General features: G+C 45.6%; 1 protein-coding gene across 2 annotated transcripts in view; it reads left to right on the plus strand.

Moving 5' to 3' along the window:
- The window catches only part of LOC144101992 (beta-hexosaminidase subunit alpha-like), a 57719-nt gene that overhangs the window by 13853 nt on the left and 19976 nt on the right, over positions 1 to 23890 (plus strand). For both annotated transcript variants that reach the window (XM_077635238.1, XM_077635237.1), the window contains exons 2-9: positions 2086 to 2205; positions 5968 to 6265; positions 8972 to 9087; positions 14798 to 14908; positions 15618 to 15719; positions 16668 to 16776; positions 19327 to 19531; positions 23318 to 23404. In XM_077635238.1, coding sequence (XP_077491364.1) covers positions 2089 to 2205; positions 5968 to 6265; positions 8972 to 9087; positions 14798 to 14908; positions 15618 to 15719; positions 16668 to 16776; positions 19327 to 19531; positions 23318 to 23404 — 1145 coding nt within the window. In that variant the 5' untranslated portion in view covers positions 2086 to 2088. The remainder of the gene's footprint in view (positions 1 to 2085; positions 2206 to 5967; positions 6266 to 8971; positions 9088 to 14797; positions 14909 to 15617; positions 15720 to 16667; positions 16777 to 19326; positions 19532 to 23317; positions 23405 to 23890) is intronic.

A 23890-nucleotide genomic window follows, 5' to 3' on the forward strand; every position in this document is an offset into this window, starting at 1 on the left:
TTGCACAAAAATATGTACATAATTTTAATGAAAACAAGGCAGAGAGGTCGGCCAGAAAGATCGAGATCTGGCCTCGTACTCTGCACTGGGAAATGGCGGGCGACGTGCTGCCGCGCTCTCTCTTTCGCGAAATATGGTATTCACTGCGCTCTTATACGGCATAAAGACCACCTTATTAGCAAGAGGGATGATGTGAAATTAATATAAAGATATCACTGCTAGCTGCAGCCTACTCTAAAAAAGATTGGCGCTGGTTTAGCTCTGGTTAAATCTGGAGTGACGCGATAGATACAGCTGGCCGAGTGAAACTGGTCACGTGACAAACCACGTGACCAGCCATGGCGTCGCGCCACCACAGCTGCTCCGCACCACGTGAACAACCACGTGACAGCGTGGCGATGCAGCCACAGGCCGGCGCCGCCACGCTGAAGGCTCGAAATGGTAGTGTTCTAGCTAACGCTACAAAAAGTTTGCTTTGCACACTTTTATGTGCATATCATGTCAAAGGGTTAAGTGTCCCTTGTAGTTCTCGCATTCTGAGCCTAGCTGCGATGAGGTTCTCTTTGCAGTGTTGAAGGTCAGATCATATCCTAGATTGCTCTTCGTCGGGAATAAGGCATAATCGCAATAAGGCTTCCTACCTTTTGTGTGGTCCGAAGCATGGTGCCGTGTGCGAAACGCGGAGCGGACACGGTGAGGACGTCCAAGTTCTTTTAAACGCTTGTGATATTGATACTCAAGAGTTGGACCACACTATTAATGTGCCCAATCTTCATTTATTGGAATAATAGGTGTCCTCAGCTGCCCTGGTCGGGGCAATTCAAAAAGAGCGATCGTTAGCCACCCAAGGGAGAATTCCCACGCAGTAGGTTTGCACATCGTAAAAGGCGGCGAAAGACCGAGGTCTAGAGTGGGCTGTTAGTCGCTTATCACAATGCAGGGATAGCGCCTTTAGAGTCGCCCTTATGTGTCATACAAGGCTCGGGCTTGGAGCATTTACACATTTGCGAAATTCATGGAGTCTCTCATACGCCATTATTTCATTTAGTGATTTGCAAGTGTGGTCTGAATAAAAAATTAACGCAGAGAGAGATAATGAACATTTAATTGTAAAAAAATATCTTAGCGTATTGTGGGTGAGGTCCTCAGTGCAAGACTCCAGTGGCTTCCGCCGGCGCTTTGGCGATGGTGGCTAGCGCGTCCTGGTTTTCCAGGGTGCCAGCGTCACCTCACACTGCTCCAGCGCCGCCTTGTACGGCTTTAAGTGGTTTGGTTTATCTGAGCATGTCCATGTAGTGTGCGTGAATGTGAGAAAGTCGCCATACCAAAGGCATGTATTTGCGTATAATGCTGGGTGGATTCGGCGTAGGTGGTGGAGATTGAGGACAGTATGTGTTGGGTGCGTCTTAGGTGGTAGGAGCCCTCCGGGGAAAGTTTCCTATGTGGCGGGGGTAGAGACGCTTATAAAGGCGGAGGGTCTCTAGCGGGGTTGAAAAATAGGTTGGGAGGGAGTAGATAGTAGAGTCAGTGTGCCCCGCTCGGTTGGTGTAATCACGAGCTAGGGCATCTTCCATAATATTGCCATCGAGACCTGTATATGTCTTGGGACCGTGGTGATGACGTGATCGTACTGGAGATGGCCGCCCAGTACGCGGAGTGCCGTGCGCAGGATACGTCCACTCGTATAGGCTCTACAGGCGGCTTGGGAGTCTGTAAAAATGTTAGTGCCGTGGTGTTGGGTGTCGCTCATTTTGATGGTAATGGCTATTGCAATGGCTTCTGCGGTCGCCGGATCCGGTGCCGGGGAGGACGCTCCAAGAAAAGGGGTGTTGGCGTTATTGACAGCAGCGCAAGTATATCTCTGGGGCTGTGCATAGTAATCCGCATCCACATGCATAGCCGAGCTGTCTTGGCCGCATTGCCTACGGAGGCTGCGAAGACGGGCCCGACGGCGCGGGGCCTGTGACTCGTGGTTCATATGACGAGGGATGAGGTCCATGTAATTGTAGAAGTCATATGCATAATGCACTCTCAAGCTTGAATGCGGCTCATGATGACGATTCCTTTTGACTCACTTTTTTGCAGGCCATGAATAGGTGCAAGTTGTTACCCCTCCTGCTGCTGGCCTGCTGGGCACCTGCGGCCGCCGGCCACGGCCCGCGTTCTGGTGCGTGGAACTCTGATCTGTCCTGGAGGCCTAATGTGGTGAGTGCCCGAGGCTCAGGCAGTACATGGCCGATCACTAACATGGGCAGGAACTGCGACGTGGCGGTTTAAAATCGGCAGTACCCAAAGAGTGAAGTGGGAACCAAAGCCAAAAATACCGCACTAGAAAACTGCCAGCAATATATTTATTGTCATGGCAACTTTAAAATGCGATTGTTTCCATCAGTAAGCAAGTTTCGGGGTCTAGCTTTTTGTCTTGTGCTATCCGAATCAAATGTGTATGTCAATTTTCTTTATCTTCAAGTGAAAACAAAGAACATGCCTTCCTACACACAATACACATGGTGCCGTCTGGCACTATATGTATTGTATGTAGCACACATGTTTCCCTAACAGCGAAATAAGCAGCTACAATTCATTTCACAGGCACCCTGTAGTTGTCAGCATCAGCTTACTAACATCGTTTATACAAAAACTATAAAACAAATCGTAACTTGCTTGTTACTTATCTAAGTTCCCGAAACGTGCGTGCTAACGGCGAGTGAGTGGGCTGGTTATGCGAACTAAACACATACGCCATTGTGGGATTACGCAGGGTTTCTAAGTAGCGGCACAAAAGGTGCACGTGGTGAGAGCGTTGAAAGTTGCCGTGTTCGAAGTATGCTCGCATAATTTTCATAATGAATCCTTTGTAATATTCAGGAGTTACACGCTCATGTTTCTGTCCACACAGGAACCAAAGTGGCGATGAATTGAAGGAAAAGTTTATCGGAAGGTTATCGTTGTGGCAATGAGGATTCCAGCAAAAAATTTGGTGGTGCTTATTACCTCGAGCTCTTTATTACCTGCGGCCAGGTTGTAGAATATCTGTGGCATTCACGTCGCTACACTCGCGTCAGTGCCATGGGTGATCTGATCTCCTTTTTTCTGAGTGTGATGGAGCAGCGGGGTGTTGCAGCCAGTCATGGTACTGGGTCCTGAACCGACGCTATGTAAGGGGTCATGTGGTGCGGGAGGAGGGCGGCAAGCGGACAGTGACAACGAGAATGAACCCGTAACTTCTCCGAATGTTTCAGATACAGAAGTGATCAAGTGATATACGGCGGTGATAATTTTCAGCGCTATAGCTGCCGAGGATTGGCTCGGCTGCAGGGCGTCTGCAGAATTCTTAAAGTTACTCTTGCAGTTAAACGAACTCGAAATACATTTTAAACCATACAAAAAGAATACGTATTGAAATGAAATCCTCAGAAAAGTACGCGCTTTGTCTATTATATTGTGCAATAGTTATGACGTCAGGAGAAATTATATAAATGCTGTTTCCATGGTTTTGACAGAAGAGTATGCAGTACTAATTAAGAAAAAAATGACAGCAATCCCGAAATACAGTATATTGACTCCAACGGATCATTTCAGACTATCTCTGACTATTTCATGCAAATATACTGCGGACGGAACTGCGAGGCAATTGGAGAAAAAGACATGAGTAAGATTAAGAGCCAATAGCTAGAACAGGCTGTAACGATAAAGACGCTACGGTATTCAAGAAGGAATTATGGCGAACAAACTGATTTGGCCAGGACATGAATTGCAGGGAACGACTAACCAGTGGTATTTGAAAGTGCCGGAATGGAAGAGAATTGAAAGGAGGCGAGGATATGGCACAAGAATTCAGATAGAGTGACGAAATTTGGAAAATGACTGAGAAACTGAAGACGCGATCGGTTCTAAAAGTAACCAGTGGAGATCACTGCTTGAGACATTTGTCCTCTAGTGTTCATCTGTGGGATGACGATTAAAAATTAAATATATTAAGAAAGATCCTGGCTTCCTCTAATCTCGCGAGAAATGTACGCTGCAGGCAGCGTGTAGACAACCCCGCATCTGCACTTCTGTCATATCCATTTCATTATTTTTGAGCACGACAGATTGTACACTTACACATGTTCATTTGTCTTTGTTTCGATCAAAAAAGCTGCTACAATTTTTGTTTCAACTCTTTCTTATTTACCTGGAAATTTAGCACAGCATTGTAGCCGGTGCGAACATAGTTGCAAAACATTATTCCACAGTACTAAAATAATAGTCAAGCAGAAAGAAAGAACTGAAAAGAAAATTGTTGAAGCTTTTTTGGCAAAAGAACACATGTAAGCAGACCATCTGTCGGTCTCACAGTCAACGAAATTTATATGATAGAAGTGCACATGTGGGGCCGTCGTCATGGTCATGCGCATGAATGATGGGAGCGTTTGTGGTTTCGAGGCTGTCTACGTGTGTACCTATATGCTCCTCTTCGGTGAGAAATAAACCGCGTTAAGTTAACGCTTGTGTCTTGTGTAGTCTATCATTTAGTCTCCTCGTTAGTCTAAGTAGCGCATACGTTTCCTAATTTGACAAATTAGGCTACCAAAATCTATGGTAGAGTTAGTGAAGACGTTTCCGAGCATTCCAACACTATGTACAAAGAAATTCGAAGCACTGTGGTGGAATGCCACGTCTGAAATGTAACGTTTAGATGAATCTGGATGGCAGAAAATCTAGAAAGATGTTCCAAAAAAACCTAGCTAGTTAACAGAAATATCACCAGGCGTTATCTTTGCGACGAGGTACGCACCGAATGACTAAGGCAGAAGGTGCACACAAAATGAACAATGAGGGAAAGAGCCTCAGGGTGGTTTCCAGCATTTCGACACAGGGAGTTGTCTAAACAAAGCGTTGACCATGTATGGAGGTGTCTAAGTAGGGCTTTCACTCCCAGAAGGAATACCGGGTGAGGGTGAGAAGGACGTGCGGTGTGAAGGGTGTCAGGATTGGGAGCGTGAATACTGTCCAGGCATGATGACTGCCAAAGAGGATTAACCATTTGATCTGCACATCAACTGGTTAATCGACTGGTAAAGCCACAGGTTTACCACTGAGACTACAATTAACTGCTTTCCACCGCACAAAATACAGTCCCGCGGTTGCCCAAAACAGTTAATCACTACCTCTTGGTGCCATTACATTTGACAAGAAGGTCAGCCTACCACGTCGCTCTCAAAGTCACATGCCTTTCACCACTTTCTGTGTGGAAACTCTGGAATTAGGCATCTTTTCAGTGAAGTACTTAGTCTATCAGTCACATATATGTTTACAATACAAGTAATTTATTGTTTTAACAATTTATCACGTTTCAACCTAATAGCATGCATGAGAGGTCCTGCGGTGGCGTAACGAGTGACTAGCGTTTACCCACTAAACTCATTGCGAACGTGTACAACATTGAGGAAGGAAGAGCTGGACATATGGGCACAAAAAGAGTAAAGCTGGCCAATGCCGGCTAACAAATCAGCTCACGAGTAGTAGTGTTACACATGTAGAATTTCGTAGCCGCGTATTGCTCAAAATATTTTCTTATTTTAATGGGATAGAACAAAAACCACCAATGGGAAAAAACGCGCCATCGATCATAAAATTCGCCCATTGGAAGAAGAGAAGTAACGTTGCCAGGTAGGCTCATTCCGAGTGGGAGGAGGAAGTGATGTCAGCAGAGCGGAAGTGACTTCACTTCAGTTAAATGCATCAATAGCCTCGAACGCTCTTTTTGGGTGGCAACTTCGAAACGCATACTTTTGTGAAAAACTGGAAAACTTTCTTGCAGGTAGAGAAGTGCATACGGTAGTAGCCAAAATGCAGTTATCATAAGAAAGATGTTTCAGATTAAAGTAGAGCAGTGATCCAACTGTTAGGCCGATACCCTGAGCTAGGTTGCCTTGAGATGAACATTGCTGCGAGATACGATCTTTGTTCCCTCGCCTGCAGGTGGTGCCAACGCGCGGCGGTGTGTGGCCTCAGCCCCTGAACCAGACTACGGGGAGGAATCTCCTGTCGTTGGACCCGAATGAGTTTTCCTTCCAATACGACGGCTCCTGCGATGTGGTCCAGCGAGCGATCCAGCGCTACCGTGACCACATCCTGTTCGCGGGCTGCAAGGCTCCAGGCGGCGGCCAAGGTCGGCGCGGTCCCTGGCGGCGCGTGGCTCTCGCTACCCTCGACGTTCTCAACGTGACGGTCACTGGAGAGTGTGAAGAAATGCCCCACCCAGACATGGACGAGAGTTGTGAGTGCTCCTCGTTGAACAGACGCCTCTGGCTGGTTTGTCGGGTGCATGCGTGCCTCCCTACTTAAGAGCCGGCTAATAAAAGATCCAGGCTTAGTAGCTGGGAGGAGGTGCAACTGCTGCACTCACTGATGAACCGGCTCGAATTTGGATGCCATCAAAGCAGAAATCTGTCCGAAATAACGCGTGCACTTATAAACAGTCTCAGCGCTGCACGGGCTTCATTCCCCAGAGTCTTAACGCATAAACGTTATGGAGCTCGTGCCGCAGAAAATCTGTCGCCGTCGTCTGCGTTGTTGACGGTGAGCGAACACTACGCGAATAATCACCAGAGAAGTAGCCTAGAAGTTAGGTGGGCTACCCCAGAGCACGTGATATTCTGGCTTCATAGCAATCTGCCAACCTGCCCACCGGTGGCAGGTGGCAGTTAAATTAATGATTAGAGCTGAGAGGTTGATGCACCATGGCACCAGGAGTGGTAGTAATAGGATCTATGAGCTGAAGTGGAGAATCGCAAATTCCGCATATATGGGCACAAATACGTTATCGCTGTAGCATCATGCCCTTAAAGATGAGCCTAATTGTTCCCACCAGTTTTTTTTTCCGAAAATAGTCCATTCAATCAATGCCGGAACATCATAGCTGGGAATATCTGGGTGCGTACTCTGCCTCCCATTCAAAAAAGTCCTTTCATAAAACTCTCCTGTAAACGTAGTGCTTGGCAGCGAAATTCTTACCAATCGAGTGAAACCGTTAATGAAGTAGAAAATTTTCATACATAAGCATGGTTCTTAATAATTTTTGTACCATCCTTAATGCCGAAATCGCGTGTATTTATTTGATCTCAGGTAATAGTGAAGAGCTCCATGCTAGAATCTCAAGGCTGCTCAAAACGTCCGTTTAATGTTAGAACCCATAGAAATGGTCATGGTCTCTCTCCAGATACTTAGTCTAATGTCCCTGGCTTTATGCAATTTCGCCAGCTCTTGAGAACACTTCCGAGCATACTTATGGCTTTACGTCAACTGGACAGGCGTATGGATGCAATCTTAAGGCAAGAAAAGGCGGCTTCTTCAGTATCGGCCGATCTCACTACACTTTGTAAATGCACCTACGACAGGATACCCGCACATAAGGAGGCCCTCACGCGCACGCCTTTCGCGATGGTGCACGCATAGGCTCACGCCAAAATGACCTTTAAATAAGCTCGCGCCAGAAATGAGTTTTCGATTCAATGTTACCATTACTAAATTTTCACCATAGTGACATAGAGATTTTCGCTCGGAGGTCTTGCAAAGGGCTTTGCCTTTTCTGGGCCTAAAGCAGGGTATGGTGGAAGATGGGTACCCGATTAGGAAGCCGGTAGCTGAAACCTTGTCGCTAACAGCACGATATGTGTGGGGAAATATCAACCAGTGTGCGAGTGAGCTGTGGCCGTCGCTTAATTTCATGCTTTTTTCTTTTCGCAAAATTCAGCACATACCATAAGTCATGTCCATTATAGACGACCAGTGCTACCAAGCGCCGAGCATCACGACATACGCTAGTGAGAGCGGCCTGCTTCGAGCATTGTAAGAGAGGTTGACTGATTTACTACACGCAGGTATGAAAGCTACGAAAACGACCTACTTAAAGTCTCCACTTTACATGCATCCCGATCCCTCCAAATTTCCGAACAGCGCCTGAGAGCCATCCCTTCCTTGCAATAAAGGCTTCATTCATTCACGGTACATGAACTGCCCTCAGTTGGAGAGTGTGGGGGTAAAATACGTGTGGGGTAAAATACAAACACATAACAGGAATAAGCCTAGAGAAGAAGTAATAGCTGTGAAGTGCACAGGACAAGTAAAAATACATGCATGTTTGAAAAAAAAACTAGATTCGAAATTTCCGAATTCAAATAATGTGATTGTTAAGCAGAACAACTAGAACAGCAAGAAATGATACACAAAAAGTGCGAAAAATACAAATTAGGAAAGAAGGCAATACATCAAGAAACAGTCATATACATAAATAAATAGCAATAGGCCGTGTTAGATGTCGTAGGTGCTGTTCAAAAAGTAAAAAAAGAGCCAATGGAGGAAGGCAAAAGCTCTTAGAGTTTAGATAAATTAGTTGCCAAAACCATATTGTGAATTTTTATCATCAATTCTAGCAAATCTCGCACAATATATCGAATATCCCAGTTGCACTGTGAGTGAAAGTGGCATTCGAAAACTGTTTCTTCAGGACGGATGCAAAGGGAAGCGTATACGGCTTCTGTGTTGGAAGTGAGTGCGCCTATTAAGTGGACTTTTCTTTCGCGTTTTTACCTATTTATTGTTCTTTAATTTCCACGTGTACATTCACTTCTTTGCATTCAACCTAAGTATGTGATTCAGCCACCAGCGGAGAGTGCCTTTTAGCACCCAGCTACCAGCCCGAAGAATTAATGAAGAATATCAAAAACCTATTCAGGCACTGGATTAAGGAGTTCGACTCGTGCTGGACCTTACGAAATCTGAATCGTGGAGACAATACTGTTTTTGTTTGTTATTTCAAGCCCGTGGGGAATCTTCTGTGCATCTTTTTGTCTCGATATTCAGGCACTCGTAGAGCGTTTTTTCGGTGTTCAAAATGAAGATGAGCGTGAGTCGCCGAACACCGCTGAACCAGCAAGCCTCCAGGAACGCACATAGCTTACAGCTGGCGTAAATTATTTTTCAGATAAGCTTCTGGTGGGAGCGCACTCGGACTCTTTTCTCACTGCTGAAACAGTCTGGGGAGCGCTCAGGGCACTGGAGACATTCAGCCAGCTTGTCTACACGGTGGAAAGTGGTGAGGTGAGTTCCCAACCTCATATACTTAAAACAATCCTTCCTGTTAACTTCGCGTCGTCGGTGACTTCAATGAACGGTGAGTGGAGTATTGCTCGAAAAGATATACCCTGCCGAACCACTGACACTGGCATTCTGTTTATTATTAAATTTCTAAGATTCATTCGTTATGTCAGAAAAGTTAAATAAGTGTTGCGTATCGAAGTAGCGAGATCTACTGTACCGGAAAATAGCCAGCTATTCAAACAGCCGTTCCCCCTGCCAATGCCAGTGTACTTCATATGCCTTTCATGCTTTATACGCCCGAAAGTATTTCTTTGTTTCGATCTTGATAGCAGCGTTAGCTTTTTTTCAACTTTCGTTTACGTGCCTTTAAGCCATGTCTTTTAAGCCCTATTTACAATTTCGCACTGTTTTAGAGTTCGTTGGAGGCAAGGTTCTAGGAATAGGCAAGACATTTGCCAACTCGAACCCCGTACTTTCGCACACTTTCTTTCCAAATATGACACGAGTCGGGTAGGCTGACATTATGAAGCGGCAAAATGTTTTTAGAGCGCAGCTGTTAAGCACCCATTGGTCGGTTGAGCGGCCTCTCACGCCGCCGGTCTCCGCGCAACCGGCAGATCAAATGACCGTCCAGTGGCGGATGCAAAAAAGAGCGAATGCGGAGCTCAGCGGAGAAAATTACGTTGTTATACTCCGTCTCACAAGATGTTTGCAACACTACGGAATGCGAAAGCTATCTCGACCAATCAGGGCTGCAGGAACACAAAATATAGTCCATGAAAAATTTGAGCAGTGTGCAACTATTAACCAAACGATAAGCACAGCAATTAAAAACATATTTTCGACTGGTAGATATAAATGGTAGAGAGTGTTTAAACCACTGGTCGCATTAACAGTCAAACCTTGTATAGACAGCTCTGCGGATGCCTGCTGCGAGGGAGTGATGCTTCGCCATTTTCTCACATGGAGTCCGCCGAGTCGATTGTGTCGCCTATGTGCCCTACACCGACACTGCGCTGTTACCCCAAGCAGGCGAATTAATTGGCTTCTTGAAGCACTTCGCGTCGGTTGCGGGGGCAGTTCAACTACGTATGCTTTCAGAACTCACCCAGGTGAGCGAGCGAACGCTTTACCAGTGGACAATGCAGACGTTGAAGGTAACTCGAGTGTTATCACCGAAGAAGCTGGCAGCTTTATAGTGATGGACAACACCCCATATCATTCAGTAAAGCAGGATAAAGTACAACGAATGAGTAGCCTCAAAAAGGGCACACAGGCTTGGCTGTCCGGAGAAGGTGTCGCGTGGAGCAGTGACATGGTGAAGGCCGAGCTCATGGAACTTGTCCATGGCGTGAACACAGGTGGGGACCGATATACAAGTGGACTGCATCACTGAAGCTGCTGGCCATCTCGTTGTGTGCAGCTGCCACCGTAGCGCTGCTAACATAGCCACATAAAAAGATAGAGCTTGTTTGGAGTGACGTCAAGGGTTTCGTGGCCATTCAAAACAAGACGCTTAAGCTCCAAGACATGGAGCCTCTGGTTTGTCTGGACATCATGCAAGTGAGTACTGAGAAATGGAAGAATTATGTGGAGCATGTTACCAGTGAGAAAATGTACTGATAAAACTGGGCCAGATCATCGACGATGTTGTGGACCAATGACCGGCTATTGTTGTCAACCTGGAGGGCTACAAAACCAGCAGTGCTGAATGTATTTGTGACGATGACGATGAGATGAGCGCCTTTAACGGGCTGACATGATTCCTTAATTGATCGCGCCATAGTCGAAACCATTCGCAGTGAGAAATCTAAAATGAGAACGACATTGCGGAGGGCTCCAAATTAATTTTTGGCCGCTTGCGCGTTGAGTTTCGCAGAACACATGGGCTTGTTTTGCATTTCGCCACCATCGACATTCGGCTGTCCCAGCGTGCATTCGACCCTGCAAACTAGTGCAATGACCACGCTTGAGGAAATAAATTTATATGCACATGACAGGACCATCTAAAATAACTGTCTCGCGAGAGCAGAGGAGCTGATACGAACAGGTTCTCAAAGAAAAAAGTTCCAGTCCCTTTGGAACAGGCGTCCGCCTGTCCAAACACCAGCATACGAAAGAATAAAATGCATCAAGCGCCACCTTCTAGAGATAGAAAGAAGCTAATAGTACGCCTTCTCTCAGATTGATGAAGCCACCTTTCAGTCATTGGCAAGACAACAGGCGCGTAGACACACAGTGATGTCTTGTGATATGGAGTATAGCTATCAGGGCACGCGGAGGATTGAGGAGAAACAGGATACCACGCCGGGCAGAACACGGGCTCCGTGGCGGCGTCTCGCTAAGGCATGGCGCAAGGGTAGCGCGTGCGTTAGGGGTAGCGGGCGCACTGGAATGCGTTTTTGCCCGTTCGCACAAGGAGAGGCTCAGCGGCGGGGTACGCTGTTGGCTGGCCAAGTCCAAACCCAGAGGTGGCTCCGTTCAGCGTTGTATGTTCCGTATGTGTTTACGTACGGTTGAAATACCACACCAGCTCAGAAATTTGAAGAAAAGCAACATGGGTTACTCCGCTTACGCAGTGAAGCAGCAGCGCCTTTTTTCAGTTCCAGTTTATTTCTTTTATTCTGTTTCATTCATTGAACTCCGCAGTCGAGAACGTAGCTGCATTCGACGAGGCAGCGAATGTTACAGGGCGAAAGCAATCACGGGGGCGCTGGCGGCATAATTAACGGTAACATACGCGACCTAGACACGTTCAGCGCGGAGCACAGCGAGTGCGGTGGTTGTGCTAGCAATTTGCATCACAAAACATTGGGTGGCGTTTCTGTTCACTGACCGGACCGCTCTTTCGATTCAGGTGCCTCGCATCTGGCCTTCTTTCGTCCGTACGTCATTCTTTGCACCACAGAACGGTGACTTTCCTGCGACTCGACAGACAAAACGGCCGACCGACGCCAAGGAATGCTCCTTAGCGATGGCCTCCATACCGCTGCTGCGAAACATGGCGCCCCCTTTTTTCCGCACTGATGGCGCCTAGGTCGCAGGTTTTACTTCGCAGGGGAATTTTGCGCCGGCTCCCAAGTCTTTACTTTTCCCGCTAACAAAGGCGGAACCTTTGACCGTAGAAAAGTTGACGAGTTCCATGTTTGAGAGCACTGCTATCGCGGCGCGCGATCGGATTGTCACGTGGAATTTTTTGTCGTATTTCTTATGTTCATAGTGGACTTTTCATAGCAGAAAAACTAATATAAAGCACATACCCCGATGAAAAGACATAAATCAGTTGTTGAAAACTCATTTTTTTTTCGTGTATGTAGTAACTGAATGCAACAAATCAAACACAGGCTGGCATATCCAGTGGTCAACAATAAAGTTGAAGTGGCACCTCGTGATTGCGCAGTGGTTTATTTTTAAACTTTGGCTTCATATAGCTGGGACACCTGGCATACCTACGTGTTCAAAGGGCAATTTGTTTATTTATAGGGGCCGAAACTAAGAGCATTAGAATATCGGAAACTTGGAATAGTGTTTACAAATCGATTCAATTCGCACCGCGCTTTCACGACTCGAACCTCGTTAATATGTAGAAATTAGCAATTTCCATTAATCTAAGGTCGCAGCGAAATATCGTGCCATTAACATGATTTAACTTTCTCTTTAATTCCTCATAGAACCGAGTGCCAGCACGGTGCGCTTTAAAGACTTGGATAATATCAGTGCGCTGAAGCCGTCGACTGCTCTCGCGGTGCGGCAGCTGCACGCTTCGGGTCGAAAGATATTCGCCTTTTCTACACCGTGGTACCGTTACCGCAATACCGGGAGCCCGCCCACTAAGAGTACGCACGCGCTGATTGGTCCCAATGCGGCAGGAGTTCGCTCAGCTCCCGAGTAGGGTGCCTCGAGGCCAGCGCCAGGTAGAGACAACTTAAGCGACGCCGCCATATTGAATCACAACTGGCCTCTCCCATAGCTCTCGCTACAAAAGGCCATTCAAGTTAAAGCACTTTGAAGCGCGCCGAGAGCATGGACGGCGCCGTTACAAACGCTAGCGCCGCTTATCCCGTGCGATTCAGTATGGCGGCGCCGCTGAACTTGTCTCCACCCCGGCGGCTCTGGCATCGAGGCACCCTACTCCCGAGCACTACATGACGCCATCTGGCGCCGTCAAGACAGCCTGAGCATGCGCATAATGGCGGGCGGTCTTGCTTCGGTGACGGTGACGGTAAGTGTGCATACGGCATGCTAAGGGTGTCTTATGAAATGCACTACTTCTCCGTACGCCATTGCGTTGCGCCACGACGCATAATATACTGACTGTGATCCTGACCGGTAGCAAACCTCTGGGTTTAAACGCTACGATAAGAGACGACATCATCCGCTGATGCGGTCTGGCTTCTGGAAGATAGCCGAATGGGCGAAGTTGCGGTCCGTGCGCGCTGCTGCGTTACTTTCGGAGCACCCGCTTCGCTCGTCCTCAATTTCCTTCAGTTCCAATCTAGAAACAGCGTATTTCAGGCGCACAGAGGCCAAGTAAAGAGCGTGCGATAGAATAATCGAGCTCACATCCAGCCTGCGCGCAGCCGCAGCGCGTACATGAGCAGCACGGGTCGCGCTCTGGCGAATCTAAAAGAGTGACTTCGCTGCCTCACCTTCGGTTCGTGACAGCGCTCGGGGCTCACATGCGCCTTGCGGTTCAACGAACGGATGCGTTTCGGTCAAACGGCTACGTACTGTCGTGAACGGTGCGCTTGGGTTTGTATTCCACGACCAGCGCTTTGTCTTCAGGCGTAGCAAGGGAGCGTGGTAGGGATGGTTTCTTCCCTTAAGTCTCTTTCAGGAGCCGTGCTGCTGCGTTTCGCCAACAAATTTTATCCGTTTGACCATTCGATAACCAAGCAATGATGGCACTCCTCCAGTAAGGAGCTACCTGCGTGCCCAGCATACTATACCTCAGGACTGTATTCATTAGGATCTTTTGTCATGAGAGCATTAGATCAAACTGGGAAAAAGACTTTTCTCACTAAATGTGACTGTTGTAGAAGAAATGCAAACCAGGCATTAGTCTATAAAATAGTCATTTACTTCTTACTGTTACTTGACTACCCCCTCCCCCTTCCCCTTATAGAAAGCCTGGTTGGTTTTGGAGGTATAGTAAATTTTGTCGATGGGTTTTTCCAAAGAAAACATTTTTGACGACTTATGTTTCTGCTCATAGCTCTGTATTGGCGAAAAAAGTTTTTCTTTACTTTGAACCTCTTGTGCTGATATTCAAAATGATTAGAAAATATTCAAGATAAGTCAAATCGATCTGCAGCCGACAACTAATATTCCTAGTTGCAACGGAACCATACTTTAGATATTTGTACAGCTTTAGCAGAAACTGATTCTTCTGTGCCCGAGACTTTATACACGAATATCAGCAGTTCTTCACGCCAACGATTTGTACGGGACGCAAAGTAATCACAGCACTCTTTTACACTTGACACCTGGCGTGACTCTCACTGATCATACGACCCCTCAGGTGAGGTAACGTTCGGCATAGGCGCCGGGTATTAGGCACCGTCCGCAAAGATACAGGCTTGCAGGTTTGTCATTGTAATTGCATACAACGTACTAAGCGAATCGAGACAAAGAAGAGGAAGCTTCTATACCTGGACACAACGCGTCCTCTTGGCGCATCCTTAAATTAACGGCCGATTCTCATGCGCAGTTTGTCGTGAACGAGACGGCGATCTACGACAAGCCCCGGTTCTCGCACCGTGGCCTTCTTATCGACACGTCGAGGCACTTCCTTCCGCTCCACGTCATCGTCGAAACCTTGGTAAGTGGACCGGCCTAGTGCTTCCGGACGTGTATTTGTCCGATACGCATGGGCTGACAACGCTTTAGACGCGACACACTGTGATGCCGCAATTATAGCTCTTTGTGTCGGACGCGACCAAATTTAATGCCACAATAGATTGTTTTGAACACTGGAATTCTTTCTCTGTTTTCCTTCGAAGCCGCAGCAATAGGAACGATGCAGTCAAGAGTGGAACGAAAACATGCATACAATCCTAACACAACGTAAAAATGTGGACACCATACAAAAATTAGTTTTAGTGTAAGTTTAAAACCTGAGTCAAAGAATATGGCTATGAGGGACGCCGTTGCTTAGGGCTCTGATTCTTTAATCTGCACTGACATCTCAGAGAGCACGAACCTATTTCATTTCGCCTCCATTAAAATGCTGTTGAGGATAATTTCGCATTAAGTGATGAACCAGTCGTGGCAACGAAATAAGTGCATACCCAAGCGGCGCCTTCAAGATTTGCTTAGGCCACCACTGTGTTTCTTGTTTTTTTTTAGTCACTTTACTAAGTAAGCTCATGAAGCCTCTATTTCGTACAGGAGTGGAGCAATTGTTAACGTAGAGGAAAGCTCGATTTTCCGATTTCCTTCACTTGACATTTTAAATAGATTGGTTCAGGTGTTACAGTGACATGTTTTGGATCCCATGAAGAATTTAATACGCAATATGCTGTACGCAGGATGCAATGGCGTACAACAAGTTGAATGTTCTTCATTGGCACATCGTGGATGATCAGTCCTTCCCCTACGTAAGCAAGACGTTTCCGAGCTTGAGTAAGAAGGTGAGAACTTTTATTTCTTATTTTGTCTTATCGCCACCCATGATCATCAGCTGTAGCGACTCAAATGCTGCGATGTTCAGGCACATGCGCGAGTTCACAGATACGACCACTGTCGTGGCGACTATACAGTTCGTTAAGACCAGACCTAAAGCGCCCGTAAACACACACCTTCTAGTGTCCACACTGTATCTGCAGGAGCCTTAGGGAGCCTCATTTAGCAATCAGCACTCTTCAGTGTTCTTCGCTGCAGCAGTGGTGTTTCAGCAAGAACAAACTTTATAACTTCGTCACATAATTCGTTATAATTGCAGATATCCTCTGTAGGAGGCTTTCTGCACGATGAGTGGCAGGCAAACACAGGAATGAAAATCTACTATGCTAGGAACAAGTGTACCAAGAACGCAAAAAAAAATGTCTACCATATGTCTCGTAGTCGTATAAGTTCGGCAAGCAGCTTCTAGATATTACCGTTTGCCTTGAGCGATACCGGCGCAGGTGCATCTTTCTTAAATATTTCACAACCTGAGCGTATGCACTGCTTTGATGCCGTTCGTTTTAAATGCTGCACTTGTGATCGGCAAACAACCTGCGCAAGCGGATAACTAGTGAAAAGCCAGGTCACTGGCAAAACAACGAGGCTTCCGTTCATAAAGTGTTGGACCATGCTAATTGTACTTTTACAGGGTATAACAGTCACTGTTTAGAGCAAATGGACACAGTTTTCTTACTGCAAGCTTTTCCACAGTCAACTCAAATTGACCACACAATCAGCAACGCCATCGTGGGGAACGCGCAGCTGACATATGATGACCACAGGGCTGTCAATCTAATCTTTCTGTATGTTTGCTTTCTCTGTAACCTGCTTGTCGCTAAAACCTTCCTCATTCAATTTCATGGTAACTATCCGGACTTAGCACCACTCTTAACAATTAACGGCGCACTTTGCAGGGCGCCTACCACCCGAAGACGCATGTCTACCAGCCAGAAGACGTCCAACGTGTCATCAACGAAGCTTCCGTCAGGGGCATCCGTGTAATGGCTGAGTTCGACACACCCGGTACGAAACGAAAGGAGCAATTGGAGCAAATTCTAGCTCTAGTAGCTGCGGGACACGTAAAGACGCCTGGGCAAAAATAATGGGAGAAGATGATATTTTATATAATTCACTGCAAGCGCGTTTCAATTCTTTCAAGCTTCCGGTACGGAGGTAGTAGTCGACAAGAACTTATACTAGGGTCATGGTATGGTTCAAAACAACATGAAGTGACAAGTAGTACGCAAGATCAAGCACACCTCTCTGGGAGAACTCGCCTAATTTTCAGGCACTTATTGCGTTCCTGACATCGTAACCGTAGGCAAACGCTGCCGTTTATTATACATTGACAAAACATCCAGCTGTACACCTCCGACGTTGTTTACCAATCAAACGCTTACAACAGAACGAGACGAGTTTCACTGCGGCCTCGTGCACAATTTTTTCACCCAGTAAAATAATTTCGATTGCTGAGTCAGCTTGCAGAGGTAAGTATATTTTTGGGCATGTGAGAAGCGCCCCAGTAGTTACCCTGTGAGGCTGAAACTTGGAGGCTAAACAAAAAAGGTTCAACTTAAAATGAGGATATTACATTGAGCTATGAAAAAAAACTTATTGATGTAACACTTAGAGAAAAATTAGGGTGGGACTTTGAAAAGAAGGAAAAAAAAAGCGTCCCTGTCCGTAACATAAAGAGATAGGAAGAGACCAGTCCATGGCAGAGAGTAGGAAGATGGTTTCTGGACACATACACAAACTGAACAAAGAGGAAAGTCTGAGGGTGGTTGCCATGGCAAGCACCCTGAGGCTTTCCCCTTCTTTGTTGAGTTTGTAGAATGAAGCTGAGTCACTGAGGGAACAAGCAGGAGTTGATGATATCTTAGTCGAAATCAACCGGAAGAAATGGTCTCGGGCAGGGCATGTAATGCGAAGGCCCTAAAGGTCCTTAAGGGTAACAAATTGGATTCCAAAAAAGAGAAAGCATAGCAGGGGGTGGCAGAAGGTTAGGTGCGCGGATGAGATTAAGAAGCTTACGGGCATACGGCGGGCGCAGCTGGCACAGGGCAATGTTAAATGGAGAAATATAGGAGACGTCCTTGTGCTGCAGTGGGCGCAGCCAGGATGATGATGATGATGGTAACAAGGAGAGCCGCTTCGTTGCAATGAATTATGATATGCAGCGTGAGAAAGTATTCTAAAAAACTATTTGTTGATCAGAAGCAGAATTTTGCACTGTTGATTTGTAATTTGCACATTTGAGAAGTGCTTTACGGCCACAGATTCAACTTGATACTGCAGCCTTGGGTTATGTGTAAGTTACCGAGCAATGCCCCGCCCTAAATATTATGATTTAGGTGAACGTGAAAAAATGAGTGAAGAATTTGGTGAAGATTTTATATTTATCACTTTATTCTTCTGTGACCCTCAGGTCTCTGTGTCTGGCATGACAAACGTTATGGTGAAATAGGTGATATATACACACAGATAATTGTATTTTTTTATGTGCAATCGTAAAAAATCGTACACGAATCGCGCTTCTGATTTTCTCAGAATGTCGCACATTCCGCGGGATTCCGATAACGAAGCACAGCCACGATAGTATCACTTTGAATAGAAGAGATCACAAAATCTGCGCGTGGGTTGATATCAATGCCGCATGTCCCTTTCCAAATGCCAAATGATATGAGCGACAAACGATACAAATGAGGAAATAAACTTCAAGTTTATTTTTCCGAGTTTTCACATTTTCAGGAATTTCTATCACTCATCATTTCAGCATTTCGTGAAGAATTTTTGCGCAAGAACTCTGAGGTCATAAGAATTGCAATCAAGCTGTCCATTCTTCTACGTACACGTGCAGCAGTTTTTGAAAGTGAATTTTGTAAGAAATTTATTTAACATATATGCATGCTGAAGTCTATCTTTTGTAATCTCGACCACTTGTCGCATAAAAACAGAATTTGTTTTATTGCACTTAACAGGTCCTTGTGATGAAGGAGACATAAAAAACTTGTGCATTTTGCCCACAAATATTTAACGCCGTGGTGATGACTATATGAGCGTTTGCAGTAGAATTGGCTCACTCATACAAGGTATACAAATGCAGTTCTTATATCAGCATAAAAATTTACATAATACTGCCTAATTTCTTGACACTTTAGGCATAAATAGCAAAAATAGTTTCAGCTGCCACGTCTCCCCTTAGGACGTTTCCATACATGATGCGCACAAATGCTTTTGCGTTTTTTTATCCTGCTAATTCACCTGGTTAAGCATGCAAATGATTACGCATCAAAAGAAAATATTTGCTGCTGGTCTTCTATAATTTGATGAACCATAGCAAAGAACACTTTGAACTAGGCGCAAGGAGGGCGGCAGAGAAGGAAGAGCTTCCGTCCTCCTTTCGTCTAGTTCGTTCTGTTAGTTGCACTGCGCTGCGACTGAAGTCGAATTAGAAAGAAGCTGTGGAATAACAGGCAGCGTATAGTCGTACGTTATTAGCTTTCGCCATTTTGCCTTATATAAACATAGGGGAGAAAAAAGAAACACACCATGGCTTTTGCTACGCTGCAGGACACACCCGCTCATGGGGAGCAGCGTTTCCTGACGTCTTGACGACCTGCTACAAAGGCTCAGAACCCGATGGCGCACTCGGCCCCATAGACCCCACCAAAAACGGGTCGTACACATTCTTGGCGCGGCTCTTCAAGGAGATCGCGGATGTGTTTCCTGATCAGTATGTTCACCTGGGCGGAGATGAAGTCGGCTTCGACTGCTGGTAGGTGGTCGACACACGGCGAGTGCTTTCACATGTCACATCATTTAAACGGTTTAGTGTGTAGTATCTGGCTTGTTGCTTTAGCAAATGGAGCTTCAAAAGACAAGCAATGGGCGATTGGCGATGCCTCAAGAGCTGTGCTGTGGCAGCTGTTGCCGGTAGGCAGGTGCCACCTAAGCCCGGCTCTAGTTGTGCGCTGCTAGGAGTTTCGTACATACTGAAGCACGCTGAACAAAAAGCGGCGATTGCACTCCGACATACCAGTGCCCGAAACTATATCACGACAGACAAACCAGGCGGATTCGTCAAATGTGAGTTCGTTTTCGTAGACTCAGTTTTCGCCGTCTGACTATTGCGTGGCTACACCCGACCAAGTTGGCGCTTTGTAGTTTATGAACACGAACGGTTGAAAGAGCCGACGAATCTAAATAGTGCTCCCTTACAGGAAATATTAAGACGTGCCTCTGTCCCAGCTGTGAGGTTGCGTTGCTTCGGTGAGCGGGTCAGCGACTGCAGGACAGGGATTGTTAAACGACCTATGTTTAGCTTTGCCGCATTCATTGTAAGGCTTCCTCCCTGCAGTAAGTACCATAACCTATACGACTTCAACACATCACCCCATTTCACACGTGGGATACCGGTTCCAGGGAAATTACTTCAGCACAAATAATACTGAAGGCTGTCAAATTCTGCTCACTGTCATAGGACTGTTTACGGCAAAGTGGTTCGAACTGGACACATGCTTTTTAAAGAACTACTGGAAACAACTTATCGCGAATAAAAGTGGACACTTTAATATGTATCAACACACTTATTTGGAGACACGGGCTGTTTATTGAATAGTTGATTCAGTGAACATCCACAATTTAGAGCTACCTGTGTTTTTCGGCTGGAACCTCCATGCAAAGAATAAACGACGTGTGCTCTAAAGTAAACTAGCACAGTCCAGTGCGTCCTTTGTTCTTTTCATCTTTATTTGCAATTTATCATTATGCCACTGCTGACTAGGCGCGAGCAGGTCATCAAGGACTAACCTTCAATATGAGGCATAACAAGGTAGCTAACCACGGTCTCGCTGCGACGAAGGACACAGCGTCGCCTCCATTTACACTGATTGCCTATGGGCCCTAGTCGGCGTTATTCGCTGTCAGCCGACGTGCTCACAGCGTTAAACTGATAGAGAAATGCCTTTACTCTTGGCGCCCACCGTTAAGCGCGGAAGTTGTGCCCGCGATGATTTCTCTTTCAAAATTGGACTTCCAAGATTTGTCAGAAAGCTACGATTAACTGCGCAAATCGCTCCCGGACGGAGGTCATGAGACCAGACAGACATAAATTAAGATTTTGTTTATTTGTTTATTTATTTATTCACGTGCCCTTAAGGCCCCCGGGAGGCATTACATAGGTTGTTGGAGAAGGAATAATGCAAGGCATGAATGAAAGCAATAATAAACACAAATAATAAAAACCAAGAACGCGGCAGGTGCTTCACATATATAAAAAAAAACACCAGTTTGCGAACAAATTCATCGTGTCTTTCAACTGACGCAATGCTTTCTGGAAGTTTGTTCCAGTGGCGAAAAGCTATGAAAAGCGGTCAGTGATGAACTGTGTTAGTGCGAGCAAAGATGGGCTGGACTTTAAAGTTGTGATCAATGCGTGGAAAATTGCGATGAGCAGGCGTAATACGAGCGGCAGAGGACGAAGACGGTGCGTGATAATACTGATGGAAGCATGCAAAATAGAAAACAGTCTTCTTTTTTCCAAAGAGCGTAAATTTAGCGATCTTGTTATTCCCGTAAAACTAGATGTGCGGGCATAACTTGCTGTGACGAACCGGGCAGCTTTATTTTGAAGAGATTCTAGTTTATTGACTAAATACGCCTGATGGGGATTCCAGATTAGTGGAGCATATTCTATTTTAAAACGAACAAGTGTTTGGTATACTAGAGGTCTTGTTGATGCGTTAGAGTGATGTAGATTTCGTTTAATGAAACCGAGTGACCGAAATGCCTTGCTGGTGACTGTGTCAATGGGAGGTTGCCTTGTGAGGTTGCTTGATTATGTTGACACCTAACTATTTATGAATTCTGGCCGTTGCAATACATAGACTGTTTATAGACTAATCACTAGATGTAATCAATAGTAATCATTACATGTACAGTAATCATTAGATTAGAAGCATTAGATGTAGTGGAAAATCTCATACACTTTGTCTTAGCAACGTTTATTTCTATCTGCCAGCTCTTGCACCAATTGGCAAGTTCATTAAGGTCTGACTGTAAATAACACAATCGTGTGCAAATAATCTTATGGTGGAGGTAAGGTTATTAAAAATGTCATTGATATATATGAGGCAGAGAATAGGCCCAATGACTATACCCTGCGGCACGCCAGATTTAACATGAGCCAGAGAGGAACTCACGCCATCTATGGAAACAGACATATAACGACCGGTTTAGAATGTTCAATCCACTGAACAACGTTACTGTTGATATTATGGCCGGTAAGTTAAAATATCAAACGTTAATGTGGGACTTTATTGAATGCTTTGGAAAAAGTCAATGAATATGGCGACAATTGGCAAAGAAGCGTGGACTGCTAATGAAGGTCAGTTATCAGTTTAAATAATTGTGTTTCACAATATCGACCACTTTGCAAAACATGCTGGTTAACCAGAAGGTAATTTTGTCGCGTTAAGTACTTCATAACTACTGATGATATAATGTTTCTAGGAGCTTGCAAGGCATGCTTGTGAGTGAAATGGGCCTGTAGTTAGAAAGCTGAGAAGAATCACAGGGTTTAAAAATCGGAACCATTATAGCTAATTTCCACTCATCGGGTACTTGTGCTGTGCCAAAATATTGCTGAAAAAATGCAGTTAAAATATCACATATGGCGGGTTTTGTAATTTTCAATAATTTTGCACAAATACCACCAGGCCATGGGGCCGAGTTAAGAGCGAGACAATCGATGGCAGATGCAATCCTTCCGAGGTGATAATGATATCATCCATAGCCATTGTCATGCTCAAATTAGCTGAATTAATCTGAAAGCTTTTTAAGCACTGAGTTTCATGTTTTTATTTTTTTAACTTTCAGGCAAGGGTATGCTTCTGGACCACTCAATATGGTGCCTTTTTTTTAGCATCCATGCCCTCCTAGTTTTTCGCGTCTAATTTTTTTAATCGTTCTCAGTTCTTATGCATGGAAAGCGATGAAGATTAGCACGAAATTCCTCCGCGTGTCACCCAGCCGATGCACGTTGCATTTCATCAGCCGACAGCGCAGAGCATTAGTCTAAACTGATAACTGTTCCGCTTTCGATACCGGTTAGGAAAATCGAAGAAACGCTGTATGCAGCACTCGGCTCGCACAAGCGAGTTATTGCGAGAAAATTGTCACTATCTTGCATGAGCAATTACTTTAGTTGGGTTGGAAATTTCGAATATTTGTCTCAGAAATCCAGCTGCTTTAATTTTACTAGAAAACGGAATAAATCAGGAGGGCGCTACATCAAAACTGTCGTTGCTAGCACGCACACTAAACGCAGTGGCAACTTTTTTATGATTGCACTTTAGTTTCATAACACAGTGACGACGAAAATCACCCCCTCACTTTTTTTCGTCCAGGTAGCGTAAAATACAGGATATATTCCCTTTCGTTAAAAAAAAATTCATTTTATAATGATCTTTTTTTTCAAAAGGCATCTAACAAGGCACGCACGGTAGTCTTTTGTTGACTTTTTTAAATGTTTAAAATACTAAAAAGCTACTTCATGTTTCAGGAAGTCGAACCCGAACATCACCAGCTTCATGCGGAAAATGGGCATCGCTGGAAACTATGAGAAGCTTGAAGACTACTACATACAGAAGTGAGTTTGACTAGACACCGTAACAAGGCTGCAGCTCTAGAGGCCTGTTTTCACACTACGCCGGATGATGACGGCTCGCAGAGACCACACGTTTAGTACGTGGGCCCTTGAACACTGCCAGTGATGCCGCGGGCGAGCGCGAACTTTGGCTGTGGCTGTTAGCGCAAGTCGGCAGCCCCATGCACCGCAGCGCATAGAGGCAAACGTGGGCCGCTACCTCACCTCGGCGTAGAATTAATATTACGCTTCAGTAAGGAGGTGCAGCTTGTCTGCTGTCTTCACTTCGCAACTTGAGTAAGAGGAAAGTCTGCATTGGCGATAATTTGCCAACGTTCAGTCCTGCTGTCCTCTCGGTCCCGAGTTGCCTGGAGCTACTTGAGATATCAGGTGTCCCAACAGGAAACCGCAAAATTCATGAGATTCTATTTTGCCTCGATAACCAGTGCTTCCGTTGCTGTTTTCATGCATTAAAATGTCTGGGTCTCT

The sequence above is a fragment of the Amblyomma americanum genome, chromosome 8 (assembly GCF_052857255.1).
Source record: "Amblyomma americanum isolate KBUSLIRL-KWMA chromosome 8, ASM5285725v1, whole genome shotgun sequence".
Taxonomy (NCBI): domain Eukaryota; kingdom Metazoa; phylum Arthropoda; class Arachnida; order Ixodida; family Ixodidae; genus Amblyomma; species Amblyomma americanum.